Source organism: Hemiscyllium ocellatum, chromosome 8 (assembly GCF_020745735.1).
Source record: "Hemiscyllium ocellatum isolate sHemOce1 chromosome 8, sHemOce1.pat.X.cur, whole genome shotgun sequence".
Taxonomy (NCBI): domain Eukaryota; kingdom Metazoa; phylum Chordata; class Chondrichthyes; order Orectolobiformes; family Hemiscylliidae; genus Hemiscyllium; species Hemiscyllium ocellatum.
The window spans coordinates 41,421,188-41,436,486 of NC_083408.1; the positions used below are offsets into that span (position 1 = coordinate 41,421,188).

Here is a 15,299-nt window from a genome sequence, read left to right on the forward strand (position 1 = left end):
GTAGAAGGTACAATATAGATTGGCATTCCATTTCTGCACCAATTGGAAACAGGAATCTGGTGTTCAACTGGTGTTGAATTCTATTGGTTCACTTCCAAAGAAAACATAGCTAAGTCAGGGCAATGTCGAACAGTATCCACACTATTAATGATATTTTATTTGTTGTCCTAATTCTGTATGTGTATGTGTGAGTTAGAGAAAGGAGATGCTTCTTTGCAGGAGCAGCATACCTTCTTAAAATGAGAACACTGAAATTTGCGCTTTTTACTTACCTTCACAGAAAGGGCAACACTCCCCTGGTATTTTGACTGGGTTCAGACAGGTCTGCTTGCAAGCCATTGCCATGCAGTGATGTTCCCCATTGACGCACTGGCAGAACGTACAGTCATCTTCTCGCCATTGATCGCCATGTGCTCGGATCTGACCTCTGGCCAAACATCCAAGACCATCAACAGATGGAAAAATTGTGTCTGCACAGAACAAAAGTTACAACTAATGAATGTAATCAAATCATAAATAAGGAAGCATTAGAGTCAACACATTTCCATTTCAAAATTGCACCACTGATTAAATTTGATTGAAGAGAGGCAATTTTTACAATTATTTCCTGGAAATGTTTCAGAAAAAGAATTTCTGCAATAAACAACATAAATCAGGAAATAGAGACTTAAAAGTAAATTTGAATCAGTCATTGGTTGCAAATTTGAAAACAGTAAACCTTGGAATACTCAGCTGAGTCTGTGGAGAGAGAAACGGAGTTATTGGGACAGAATTCTAAACTCTTTAGACGCTGATTGCTCCTCCAGTTGATTTCCCATTCTCTATAGTTCTTCAGCCTAGTTACTGCAATCTGTTTCTAGCGAGCCCAGCCAATCAGAAAGGATAAGAGGGTGTTGTACCTGTCGGTCAAAGGTAGTCAATGTAATGGGACCCTGCCCTGGGTCAGAAAACCCAACAGTTCCTGGGTTCCTGAGAGCTACAGCAACCATGGGAGACACTTGGAAGGCAGATTCTCTTACTCACTGAAGGCTCTGCTGAGGGGCTGCAGTGAGGTGAGCTCACCTAAAGGTCGGAGATAGAGGATAAATTGTCTGACTAGACAGGTGCACAGAGGCTGAGGTAGACCAGTAGCAGCAGTGTGCTCCCTCCCAGAGTGAGGCAGTTCATGTTTCTGCAAAAGCAACTCAGTCAGACCCACTACCCTGGTCTCTATCCATAGGAGAAAGTCAGGACTGCAGATGCTGGAGAGTCAGAGTTGAAAATTGTGGCGTTGGAAAAGCACAGCAGGTCAGGCAGCATCCGAGGACCAGAAGAGTCGACCTTTTGGGCATAAGCCTTTCATCAGGAATATCTCTATCCACAGTCCTGCACAGTCCTCAGATCAGAATACAACTGAGTCAGTCTGTGTGATGGTTGACTCAAGATTCTAACCACTCAATGCATGAACAGTTTTCCTTTTGCTAACCTTACTTGTCCTGTCGATGTTGGTACCAATAACTGCAACAAGTTAGAGGAAGATGTTAGCCAGCTTATAGAATGGGCTAACGATTGACCAATGTAACTCAGCACAGATAAACGTAAAGCAGCAGGTTTTGCTGGAAGGATAGGATGGTCATATAATTTGGAAGTTTGGACGTGACACTGAACCAAAAATATGAGTATTAGAAACAATAAATAAAAGTTGATGTACATTTTAGCAAAATTGTTTAAGAGCTTTTTGCCCAAGTACAATGGGAGCCCATTCAGTTATCAGACCCTCAAACATATGTAAATATTGTCTTGTACGAGTAAGAAAAGCTTTGGGTGTTTTTATTTGCAACAGCAGGAAATGCCAAGTTCCAATGTTTGTTTACCCTTCCTATGCAAAGACTGTACAGAACTGCTTCAGTAACTGTATATACATAGACTTATGAGTAAAGTATATTTTAGTAGTTTAAAACAACATTTAAAAAAATGTTTTCTACAGTGATAAAACTGAAAGCAGGGAACTTATGACCAGGCGTCATCAATATAAGATAGTCACTAAAACACCCAATAGGGAATTCTGTAGAGTCAATAATGTGGAATTCACTATGACAGAGAATTGCTCAGGTGAATTGTATAAAAACACAAGATCTAGGAAGAGTAGAACTATGGCCTGTTTGAGGCCAGCAGAACCGATGGTGAAGTTTGAATTCAATTCCGTTTTTCAAATAAAGGGCTCTTGTAGCACAATAGTAGCATTCCTACCTCTGGGGCAGGAGGTTTAGGTTAAGTCCTATCTGTTCCATCGATGTGTCATAGCATCTCTGCACTGGTTCATTAAAAATACTTAAACAGAGACCGATGAACACAAGGGCAATAAGCAGAAAACAGACAAGCAATACTTCACTCTATAAATAAACCTGCTATCATGAAACACCTTAGTATCTAAATTCACCAACCAGCTCGCAATCAAGATAAAGCCAACAGTAAGTGGGACAATAGGTAGTTACATGTTATGAAAGAATTGAATGGCTGATAAAATTCTCTAACTGTTGTGCTTTACAGTAGATGGAGCTTGTGAGGCCTATATGGGAGCACTCAAATATAATGGATGTTTGAAATAAAAACAAAACATGCTGGAACTACTTAGCCAGCCAGGCAGCAGTAGTGCAGAGAGAAACAGAGTAACTTTTCAAGTCGATAATGCTTTCCAGTTCCAATGAAACCTGCAACAAGTTTTAATCATTCACAGAGGTGTGGAAAACAGGGAGGTGAGAAAACAACAAAAAGGAAGGTCCAGACGGGGTGAAAGGTTAGAGAGATTAAATGACAAGAAAGAGGATGGTGCAAGGCATAATGGGAGATTGTAAAGAAACAACAAGATGGGTCCAGGGTAGGGGCTCCAGCCATATCTGAAACGCCGTAAAGTGCCCAAACAAACGATGAGGTGCCGTTTCTCAGCACTGCATTGGGCTGATTACGAAAGTGCAAAAATATAAGGGCAAAGTCCAAGATGGAAGCACGGAGAACTAAAATGACAAACAGGCAGAAGCTCAGGAATGCACTTGCAGACTGAACAGTGAAGAGCTGGAAATACTTTGTCTGAAATGAATACAACTGTTCAGCAATATTGCAAGGAAGGGAGGGATGGAGAAAGGTGATTCATTCAATGTGGACGTCAACTGCCCAGGAGCTGTTCAGGTTCAAGCAGGGAACAGAGGCTTAAGCAGGATGCAGGAGGGTGAAGAGTTGGAGCACCATTTCAGTCTTGTTTGGTGGAGTTGGTTTTGGTAATGTTGAAATCATTTAAAAGCCACTAATTCTGACTCAATCTCAATTTACATTTCACCTGTCCATGTAAGCAGAAGAGTTGAATCAAAAGGTGGAAGTGGAAAAGCTGGGATCCACAGATGTACACTAAGTAAACTAGCCCCACATTATCAGATTATTTTGCAAATCTGTGGCATATAGAGCAGAAATGAAAGGGCCAAAAGGACAGAAACACATTGACTATGAACATGGAAGGAAAGGCATGTTGGGACTGCCTTTAAGACAAATTGAGGGTGGAAATCAGAAATTTAAACTGAAAATACTCTGGGAATATTCATCAGGTCTGACAGATCTGTGAAGAGAGAAAATGAGTTAATCGCTCGCGTCAAACGTGAAGAGTCATATTCAACTCAAGAGGTTCGGTCTCCATCTATGCTGCCAACCTGAGTACTTTCTGTTACATTGGCACAGCAGTGTAAAACCACAAAGGTGAAACATGGACAAAAGACAGTGAAGAAGAATGACATGATCGACAGTGATGAATAGATCAAAGACCAGGCTATAATTTAATCAATGACAGGAAAACAAAAGATGAAGCAATCAAGCTTAAGGGATTTGATTCCAGCTTTTTGGGACATGATGATTTCAATATTATCCACTCTTCAAGGGAATGGTACAACTATATCAAGGATATCATAGCATACAAAATTTGGAATATTTGATGATTGTCATTGACTCGCAGGGCATTAAGACAATAATATAGCCCATAACCAGATCACAAAGACAAGCAGCTTGGATTCTGCTTCACCTAACAATGTCTACAGAGTTAGGTGCCCTTGCTACTTCAATCTGAACTGTTCAATGGAAATGAGTTAAGAACAAACTTTAATAAGTCCGTACTTCTTAGTGAGTTTAAAAAAGCTCCACAGTTTAAAAAGTACATCAAGGTATGCGTAGACATACAAAAATATACAGAAATAATTTAAAAAGTCAATAATTGCTCTGTATTCTTGGAAATAAGCACAAGTCAAAATGCTTACTGTATTTGATGTAACTGTTTTTTTTACAAACTCTCAATCACCAAAGGAGACAAGAATGAATAAATGGGTAGTGAACTTGATAACACAACAGAGAATTAAATCGCCCTTTCAAAGAAATTAGAAGTTTACCAACTTAAGTAGCAATCAACACAGAAACTTTGAAAGCCTGAATCAAGTGCAATTACAGTCTGGTTGAAAAATCGTTTAAGCTTTCCATCTTAAAAGAGCTTTCTCAATTGCAGCTTCACGCTGGTAACTCATAGCCATTTTATTTATCTACATATTTATACCACCATAATTAGAGGGAAACGTTTGACTTTTTAAATATAAATTCTGATTTATATGGATGAAATGTAGGTGCTATAAAGACTGACCTTAAATCAATTGAAAATACTAAGATATTGAAGATTAATGTTAAGTCATTATTTCTCCTTTCTCTTTAATACATATGTCACCAAAATGCCAGGTCTTTGTTCTATGGAATCAGTTAGAAGTTATCTATTCCTAGTTAAAAACTGAGGCATAATCACAATATAGATTCTGGCAGCCTGAGGCGTTGCTATGGAGTACATCAGCTGTGTTTAATATATTCCATGTGACTCAAATGCAGACGATAGTTTCACAGGAGCCAGCTAATTCTCTCCATTGTCTAACCTTCTCACATTCCCACAGGAAACCATTGTCCCTCTAAACATAACACGGTTCCTTTATCAACAAACAAACAGGATGGAGGCTTCCCTCACAGTTGTATGCTGACTGTGTATTAATAATCTCAAGTATTCAGTAGATTGCACCACCTGCTCATCCCCTGAAACTAGAGTCAGTGGCCATGTCATTAAGTCAATGCTCAAGCAAGACAATGGCTCAAATCACATACGAGCAATGAAATTTGAATGCAACAAAGACATTGAGCTATTGCTTTTTTCCCCCATTTAAACTGGACTCACCTGCTGATAATGTCGATTTTCATTCTGTCAGTGGAAACTTACCTTGACAAACTGGACAACACTCTCCCTCAGGGATGTAATAGTTTTCACACTTCAACTCTCCACATTCTGCTTTCGAACATAACGAGATTCCACCTCGACAGCGACAGAACCAGCAAGCCTCCATGCGATACACCTCCCCGTCTGTGTACTCTGTGCCATTGTATATACATTTCCGAGAGGTTTCTGAAAGAAAAAGACAAGAATGTTTCAACAATAAGGGCACATCTGTAAATGTTCCCTCAAACACCAACTCTGGGATATTAGGATTTGATTTGGAATGCAAACTTTGACCACCAGGGGTCTCCAGTACAGTGTAACACAGTTTACACTATTTTCTCAACATGGTCATTTATTTAAAAAAAAACAGTACTCTTCTTGGCAGTTTATTCATCTAAGTGAACAGTTCAAACAGTCTAATCACAAGAAACTTTTTCTAATTTAAAAGTGTCTATCACCATAAAAACTTAATGATTGGTTAAAAATGATTTTGCTGAAAAAGACACTTACATTTATATAGCACTTTTCACAACTATTGAGTATTTCAAAGTGCTTTATAGTGAATGAAATGTCTTGAGGTTCAGGCACTGTTGTGATATAGGAAACATGGCAGCGAAAACACACACACACACCCCAATGCAATAATGACCAGATGATAATTCCTCTTTTTCTTTGATAACGTTACTATGGAATCTTTCAAATCCCATGGGAGCAGGCCAATGGATGTCTTGGGGTTCAAATTTTATCTAAAGACAGCAGCTCTGAGTGTGCTGTGGCAGAAAAACATGGCAAGCGTGAAAATCAAGAAACAGACTTGAAGTTTTCTGAAGAAGTAACTAAAATCACCAATTTTCCAGAATGTTTTCAGTAGAGCTTCATAACTAGCTAGCTACAGAACTGAAGTAAGAATCTCTGCCCAGAAAATGCTTTGCAGAGAAATCAACGAGGGTCAACAAGCTATTTTACAACAAGTAACAGGGGAAACAAGCTTAAAAGGGAAAATAAAAAAATGCAGTGAGAGAGCAATAAAAGCCTATCGTAGCAGCCAAGAAAATAAATCCAGATCTAGCATTTGTGAAAGTAGACCAATTACCAGACACCCTCGATTGCTTAGAGAGGAAAACCTGAAATCAGTGGAGCAGAGTGAAATTTCTGGCGGCAATTAGCAGTTTGACTATTTATTCAACAGAACATTTACCAACAAATAAATTAGCACACTGATTGGAAAAAGATCAAAAGTAGAAATCAAAGTATTGACTTTCTAAAATCAAGTATCTTAGAATTCTAACAAGGAAGTTTACAAAATATTATTTTTAGGCTGTGGGCAAGAAATATGTTGTATTCAGTAACTTTAAAAAAACTGCAATAAAATTTCAAAGAAAAGTTACTGATACAGAAGGAGCATGAATCTGATGGTCTGGTGCCAAATTTGGTTGGAAATACATCATATGCACAAAATCTGGCAGGAGCAATGCTATGGCAGCCATCTTTGAAATAAGCAAAAAAAAAGCAATGAATCCTATTGATTGAAGCCACTTCTGGAAAGTATCTGCATCTAGACCATTTGGAAATCCTTCAGCCAACTTGGAAAAAAAGAGTATCTTTGTTCATCTCTATGAAGATACCATACTGGTAAAGAAAAACAAAATCTCGCAATGAAAGCTACATTTAAACCTGCATAAACTTGAATAGCTCTCAGTGTAATCCTTCAAAACAATCTTCACGATAATAAAGTCAGCAACATTTAAGCAACCACGAATACAACAAGGCAGTGAAATGAGTGCAATACTACAAAGATAACATACTAACAATCATCATTTGAATCAACAAAATGGTCAACATCAACACTCATCAAAAATCAGCCAATGCAACAAAATTCACGGGTACCAACCTTGCCATGAGGTTTTTTTTGATAAATCTGCAAATTAACCAAAGTGAGAGCACAATTTTGAACACCTTCAACACTGAACATTAAATCAAATGCTGAACACTACATGAGAAGAGCATATGACCATATCGCATGTTGACAACAGATCAATGAGAAACAAATTAGCTTTGACAACCTCTTTTGCATCTTGAAACAGAAACTTGAAGAACCGGTCAGTACTACAACAAAACGAGTTTCTTCATATTGGGAGCAACTACCTGTAGATGAACAAGATCACCCTTTTCATGAATATAATAGAAATGAATATAAGTATCATGAGAGAGGAAACTAAGTAACTCATTCGAGAACACATAAAATGCTAATTAATGTGAGGGGAAAAAGCTTGGGGAAGGGATGTTGTATAATGGCTTTAGGACTCTGGAGAAACATCGCAATGATGGAATGGAACTGCTTCCCACATGGCTTAAATAGCACAAGGAAGGTGGAGTTCAGTTACAGTGAAACACATAAATGACTATCTTCAAACAATGTAACAATAGACTCTAAACCTTGTTGTTCACAGGCGGTCATGTACAATTGCCTACAGCAATAACATACAACGACTAGGGATTTACACAAACAAACTTGAAGAGAGAATTCTTGACTTTGCATTATCCTAATCAGTCTGCCTGGAACTAGCATCTAGCAGTGTCCCTTAAACCACACAAAACATCTACCAACTGAGCCGCAGCTGATACAGACTGTAATATTCAGTGATTTCTAATACAAGTAAACAATGCAAAACATTATACTGATGCGGAGTTGGAGATCTCACTGCATTTAAGCCAACGAGACATGACTATTTTGAATTGTGGTGCATTTTTCTCAGATTTAGAAGTACAGTCGAGACGTGTCGTTGAAGTACAGTTTAAGAATCATAAATAAATCTAAGCCATCTCTAAACACCAATGCAAGGACAGAAGCAAATTTACTATCCATGAACCAACCACATCTGGTCCAACAAGTTTGTTCTGCTTTCTTAGTTACATTGCCAATTTGAAAGTGGGGACATTAAAAATTCCCCACCTAAACTCCTACGGCACGTGCCCTGCCAAAATAAAAATGGATATCACTCTAACTCAGCAATGGACTGGTTGGAAAATCAATGGACTAGTTGGAAAATGTGAAGTTGGTGCAATTCTGTGACCATATTGCAGACCTCCAGCAATAACTGGATTTTTTTCTTTGCTGTGCTTTATACACTAATAATGCACATAAAAGTCAATCTGCAAAGATGTGGTCAACATAGCATTTGAGTAGAATTGACTTCCTTTTGATTCAGGCTGCCAGCATCCACCTTCTAAGTCAGCATTTTTTGAAAAAAAGATTTATAGTAACAGCATGAGCAAAGTACTTTAATAAAAGTATTGAATTTATCGAAATTAAATGTCATGTTGCAATTATTTAGCCTTACAAATTGAGCAGACACACAACAACAAATCCTGGTTCCTTACATACAGTCAATGATGAACTGCATACACAAGGTACAAGTTGAAGATTACAAATATTCCAAGTGCTGGCTTATACAGCTTTGAAAATAAAATTAAAACGTGGTGGTAATTAACTGGAAATCCTTGGTACACAAATTCCAGGCAGTTCTCAGGAAGGGAAAATTCCTGATTCTTTTGAACTGCATAAGTCTGTGTAAAATGTTTGATGAACACGTAAATCTGCTCTATTCAGTTTTTTTTTCTCACTGCATTCGTGGCAATGAAAGCTTTTTGTGGATGAGTGCCTGAGCTACTCAGTGAAAACCACCTTCCCCAGACCAGTGGCGTTTGATGTCAGCTTGCTGTCAGTGTATTCATGTGGGTTTAATCTGCAGTGGGCTCAAAAAGGGCAACACAAAAGATTTCAATACTGGTCAGAAAAGAACAGCAGACATTTATTATCAAAACACTGATCCCTTTCCTGTCAGCTACAATTAACCCAGTACCAAATGCTAAAGGGAATTATTTTTCATCCTTCGGATGGAACAAAAAATGTAAAACCTTTCCCAACATTGAACTGTTGAACTTTTCAGCTCAAGCATGTGACCAGAAAAAAACCCTGTTTAACTTTGCACATTATTTCAAGATATTTTACGGCCTAAGCATTTTTACAGTGACTGACCTAATAAAGCTTAACCAGTCAATGCATTTATATCCACAGAAAAGAAAAGAGAATGAGAGCTGCTATCACATATCCTTAATTGATTACTTTGATCTTTAGTCATATAAACTAAATTCCGCCCTTTCTCTCCTAAAGTTAAAGAGTTCCTCATGATCTAGTGCTCAAAGCATCCGCAACTTTGCATCTCCTATTGCATGAGGATTCCACTAAGTTTTCCTCAAAACCCAAATTTGTTCGATGCTCATTTGCAGCCACAATTTTTCCAGAACACTTGGCTCTCGTCCCAAATCAAGCTATTCCAGTCAAGTTTACTTCCCACCTCTTTTTAGGATTCATTTACAATCACCTATTTCTCACTTTTGACTGATTTAAACTCCATGCATTGCTTCACGTTCCCTCAATCTTGAGTGCTGCTGAGAAAATACATTTTGGCAAAGCTTTCAGTCTTGCTTTTGTCAGGACATATCACAAGAATACCATTTCAAAAGGAAAACTAATATTACTTCAGCATTACTGATGAATTATCAAAGGGATTTTGATTGGCAGAGATATTCTACATGATAATTATTAACTGAAAAGCTTGGACCAAGGTAACATTACAGAAAATGGAAAAGGATAAATGACTAATTTCTCTCAATCTCTTTCTTCAACAACATCAGGTCAACTCATGGCATTGCTCGCTTGCTCTTGAGTTTCACCTCATCCTTCAACTAAATTAAGAAAGTTTGCATTTAATAAGAGGAACAAGGGTGGCAGGCTGGAAACAGGACATGCTTGAACAGGCTTGCAAATTTAAGCATCTACAATAGAAAATCCATTCTTGGATGTAAAACATGATGATATTCAAACTACTGAGCCTGAACATCAAATCTGAAAATCAAATTGCTGCTCAATTACCCAAATCCAGAAGGCAGCAGAGATGGAGAAGTCGCCAATCCTTGGAAAAACCAGGAGTCAATGATCAATTTCACCAACGTTTGCTATTTGTCTGAGGCAAGTTCAAAAATTTGAAGTCTAAGTTAAGTGCAAGTCTGTTCTCTCTATTCATGTAGAAATCATACTAATATTGAATCTAATTTGTCTGATACAATTAAAAAGCAAAAGTTGAGTTCAACTTGACCAGGTGACCAATGTTCAGATGATAGATTTTGTTCCTTGGGTTGATTCACAAACAACAGACCAAACAAAACTTGCAAACATGAATGTTACCAAATCCTGGAATCACTATGACTGTTAAGTGTTAAATCAAGAGTTTTTCAGAAAATGACACCATTCCAGTAAGTTATAAGTTTTCAATAACAATGCAAATGAACCCATTGTTCAATTGTACTTTATACCATTGCTCCCACTTGCAATGAAGAATGGCAAATGGTTTTACCTGAATGACACCTCTCTTTTGTCAGGCATTTAATCAGCTCATTCCCTATCTTGGTTATCAGGTTTCTTTGTCAGCGCACGACAACACAAATCCTGTGTCTTTACGTAATGCCATTTACGGAACAGTGAATCACATTGCAAAGTCAAGCAAGTCTTTGCTTGCAACTACATGACTGTTTTGTATGTTTTACTGGAAGCTGTATTACATCAACAGTGCATTTTCCAGTGATTCTCAGGTAACTAGAAATGTACGATGATTTTTTTTTCTTTATTCATTCATGACACTGAGCTTCACTGGTTGTGCCTGCATTTATTGACCATCCCTAGTTGCCCTTTGAAAAGATGATGGTGAGCTGCCTTCATACACTGCTGCAGTCCACACGCTGTTAGGGAGGGAATTCCAGGATTTTGACCCAGAGACACTGAAGGAAGGTAATATCTTTCCAAGTCAATATTGTGGGTTGCTTGTTCCCATGTACCTACTGCCCTTGGCCAGATGGAAGTAGTCATGGATTTGGAGGGTGCTGTCTAAAGATATTTTGTGAATTTCTGCAGTGTATCTTGCAGATAGTATACACTCCCGCTATTGAAGGGAGTTGATGTTTGCAAATATGGTTCCAATCAAGTGGGCTGTTTTGTTCTGGATAGTGTTAAGCTTCTTGAACGTCGTTGAAGTTGCACCCATGCAGGCAACTTGGGAGTATTATATCATATTCTTGACTCATGCCTTATAGGTGATGGATAACCTTTGGACAGTTAGGAGATGAGTTACTCACTGCAATGTTCCTAGCCTCTGGCCTGCTCTTGTAGCCACTGTGTTTATACAGCAAGCTCAGTTGAGTCTCTGGTCAATGGTAACCCCAAGGATGTTGATAGCGGGGGATTCAGCGTTGTTAAGGCCATTGAATGTCAAGGGGCAGTGGTTAGATTGTCTCTTACTGGAGATGGTCATTGGTGCCACACAAATGCCTGGCAATGTTACTTGCTGCTTGTCAGTCAAAGCCTGGATATTGTCCAGATCTTGTTGCATTTGACCATGGACCATTTCAGTATCTGAGGAGTTGGGAATGCTGCTAAACATGGTACACTCACCAGCAACCATCCCAGTTCTGACCTTATGATGGAGGGAAGGTCATTGTTGAAGCAGCTAAGGATGGCTGGGCCTAGGACACTCACCTAAGGAACTCCTTCAGAGATATCCTGGAGTTGAGATGACTGACATCCACCAACCTCAACTATCTTCTTATGTGCCAGGAATGACTCCAACCAATGGAGAATTCACCACGATATCCATTGATTAAAGTTTTGCTAGGAGTCCTTAATGTCACACTTGGCAGTCACTCTCCCCTCACCTTGGGAATCCCGCTTTTTTGTCCATGTTTGACCCAAGGCTGTAAAGAGGTCAGAAGCTAAGTGGCCCTGATGGATCCCAAACTAGGCGTCACTAAGCAGGTCATTGCTGAGCAGGTGCTGCTTGATAGCACTGTTGATGACCCATTCCATCACTTTACTGTTGATCGAGGAGTAGGCTGATGGGGCAGTAATTGACTGGATTGGATTTGTCCTGATGGGTGTGTACAAGACACACTTGGGCAATTTTTCACATTGTCGAATAAATGCCAGTGTTGTAACTGTAATGGAACATTTGACTAGGAGAGCAGCAAGTTCTGGAGCACAGGTCTTCACTACTATCGCTGGAATATTGTCAGGGCCTTTGCATTCTCCAGTGTCTCCAACCATTTCTTAATATCACATGGAGTGAATCGAGTTGGCTGAAGACTGGTATTCGTAATGCTGAAGACCATTGGAGGAGGCTATAATGGATCATCTACTCGGGATTTCTGGCTGAAGATTGCTGCAAATGCTTCAGCCTTATGAGTTGCAATGATGTGCAGGATTCTTCCATCATTGAGGATGGGGATATTTGTGGAGCCTGCCCCTTCAGGGAATTGTTTAATCATCCACCATCATTCATGACTGGATGTGGCAGGACTACAGAGCTTAGATCTGCTCCGCTGTTTGTGGCATTGCTTAGCCCTGTCTACCATTTGCTGCTAATATTGTTAGGCACACAAGTAATCCAGTCAGGTAGCTTCACCAGGTTGACACCTCATTTTTAGGCATGCTTGGTGCTGCTGCTGGCATTCTCCATTGAACCTTGATTGACGGCAATAGGGTTGAGTGGAGGAAATTCCAGGTTATGTGATTACAGATTGTGCTGAAGTACAGTTCTGCTGCTGTTGATGGTTCACACCATGTCATGGATGCCCAGTCTTGAGTTGTTAGATCTGACTGAAGTCTGTCCCATTTAGCACAGTGATAGTGCCACACAACACAATGGAGGTTATTCTGAGTGTGAAGGCAGGACTTCGCATCCAAAAGGACTATGGTCACGCTTACTGATACTGTCATGGACAGATACATTTGCTTGTGGTAGATTGCCCAGGATGAGGTCAAGTATGTTTTTCCCTCTTTTCAGTTCCCTCACCATCAGCCACACACACAGTCTAGCAGCTCTGTCCTTTATAATCTGACCAGCTCTATTAGTAATGCTGCTGCCAAGTCACTCTTGGTTGTGGGCAATGAAATCCCCAGCAGGAGTGCATCCTCTGTCCTTGCTATCCTCAGTCCAGTTGTTGTTTAATATGGAAGAGTACTGATTCATCAGCCGAGGGAGGACGGTATGTGGTAACCAGCAGGAGGTTTCCTTGCCCTTGTTTAACCTGAAGCCATGAGACCTCATGGGATCCACAGTCAATGTTGAGTACTTCCATGGCAACCTCTTCCCCAACTGTCCACCTCTGTGCATCCACCTCTGCTAGTGGGACAGGATATATCCAGAGATGGTGATAGTGGTGTCTGGGACCCTGTCTGTAATTTCCATAAATCTAATATGAGGTTGTTAACTTCTTTGCTGAGTTGGTAAGTCTGTTCGCAGACGTTCGGTCACCATGGTAGGTAACATTATCAGTGAGCTTTTGGTGAAGTGTTGCTGTTCTGTCCTGCTTGCTATTTGTATATCCTGGTTTGTTGAGATGGGTGGTATCATTTCTGGTTTTGTTTCTTCATGGTTGTATATGGGGTCTAACTCTACATGTTTGTTAATGGAGTTCTGGGTTGAATGCTAGGCCTCCAGGAATTCTCGTGCATATCTTGGTTTGGCACGTCCTAGGATGGATACATTGTCCTAGTCAAATTGGTGTCCTTGTTTGTCTGTGTGTATGGACATAAGTGATAGTTAATCATATCTCTTGGTAGCTAGTGGTGTTTGTGTACCTTGATGGCTAGTTGAGACATATGTAGGCTAGACCAGGTGAGGATGGCAGATTTCCTTCCCTGAAGGACATTACAGAGCCAGGACATTGTCATCATTTGGAAAATGATGTAGTTTCATGGTCATCGGTAGATTCTTAACTTTTAACCTGTATACACGGCACAGTGGTTAGCACTGCTGCCTCATAGCGCCGGAGACCCGGGTGCAATTCCCACCTCAGGCAACTGTGGTGTTTGCACATTCTCCCTGTGTCTGTGTGTGTTTACTTCGGGTGCTCTGGTTTCATCCCACATTCCAAAGATGTGCAGGTTAGGTGAAGGGGTAAATGTAGGGGAATGGGTCTGGGTGGGTTACTGTTCGGAGGGTCGGTGTGGACTTGTTGGGCTGAAGGGCCTGTTTCCACATTGTAAGTAATCTAATCAATGTAACAGTGTACTCCCTTATTAATCAGAGGAGTTAAATGTAGGTGCAACTTTAATTCTTGTACATTATGAATGCTACACCATAAATTAAACTGGTTTAAATGATAAAATCTGATTGAAGATTTGTAGCTCGGGTATCCGTTGTTGTGGTTCTGCTCGCCGAGCTGGAAGTTTTTGCTGCAAACGTTTCGTTCCCTGGCTAGGGAACATCATCAGTGTTGTTGGAGCCTCGTGTGAAGCGCTGCTTTGATGTTTCTTCCGGTATTTATATTGGTTTGTTCTTGCCGCTTCCGGGTGTCAGTTTCAGCTGCAGTGATTTGTATGTGGGGTCCAGGTCGATGTGTCTGTTGATGGATGTTCGTGCCGTTTCCGGGTGTCAGTTTCAGCTGTAGTGGTTTGTATATGGTGTCCAGGTCAATGTGTCTGTTAATGGAGTTTGTGGATGAATGCCATGCTTCTAGGAATTCTCTGGCTGGCTTGTCCTATGATAGTGGTGTTTTCCCAGTCAAATTCATGTTGCTGGTTGTCTGAGTGTATGGCCACTAGAGATAGCTGGTCGTGTCGTTTTGTGGCTAGCTGATGTTCATGGATGTGGATTGTTAGCTGTCTTCCTGTTTGTCCTATATAGTGTTTTGTGCAGTCCTTGCATGGTATTTTGTAAACTACGTTAGTTTGGCTCATGCTGGGTATTGGGTCCTTTGTTCTAGTGAGTTGTTGTCTGAGCGTGGATGTTGGCTTGTGTGCTGTTATGAGTCCTAAGGGTCGCAGTAGTCTGGCTGTCAGTTCTGAGACGCTCCTGACGTATGGTAGAGTGGCTAGTCCTTTTGGTTGTGGCATGTCCTCGTTCCTCGGTCTATCTCTTAGGCATCTGGTGATAAAGTTGCGTGGGTATCCGTTTTTGGCGAATACCTTGTATAGATGTTCCTC

The 15,299-nt window shown here is 40.1% G+C and overlaps 1 protein-coding gene across 1 annotated transcript in view; it reads right to left on the minus strand.

Annotated features, from left to right (window-relative positions):
* The window catches only part of LOC132818129 (cysteine-rich motor neuron 1 protein-like), a 249,856-nt gene that overhangs the window by 50,242 nt on the left and 184,315 nt on the right, over nt 1-15,299 (minus strand). The window contains exons 4-5 of the mRNA XM_060828847.1: nt 5,264-5,446; nt 273-470 (exon numbers count right to left, since the gene is read on the minus strand). Coding sequence (XP_060684830.1) covers nt 273-470; nt 5,264-5,446 — 381 coding nt within the window. The remainder of the gene's footprint in view (nt 1-272; nt 471-5,263; nt 5,447-15,299) is intronic.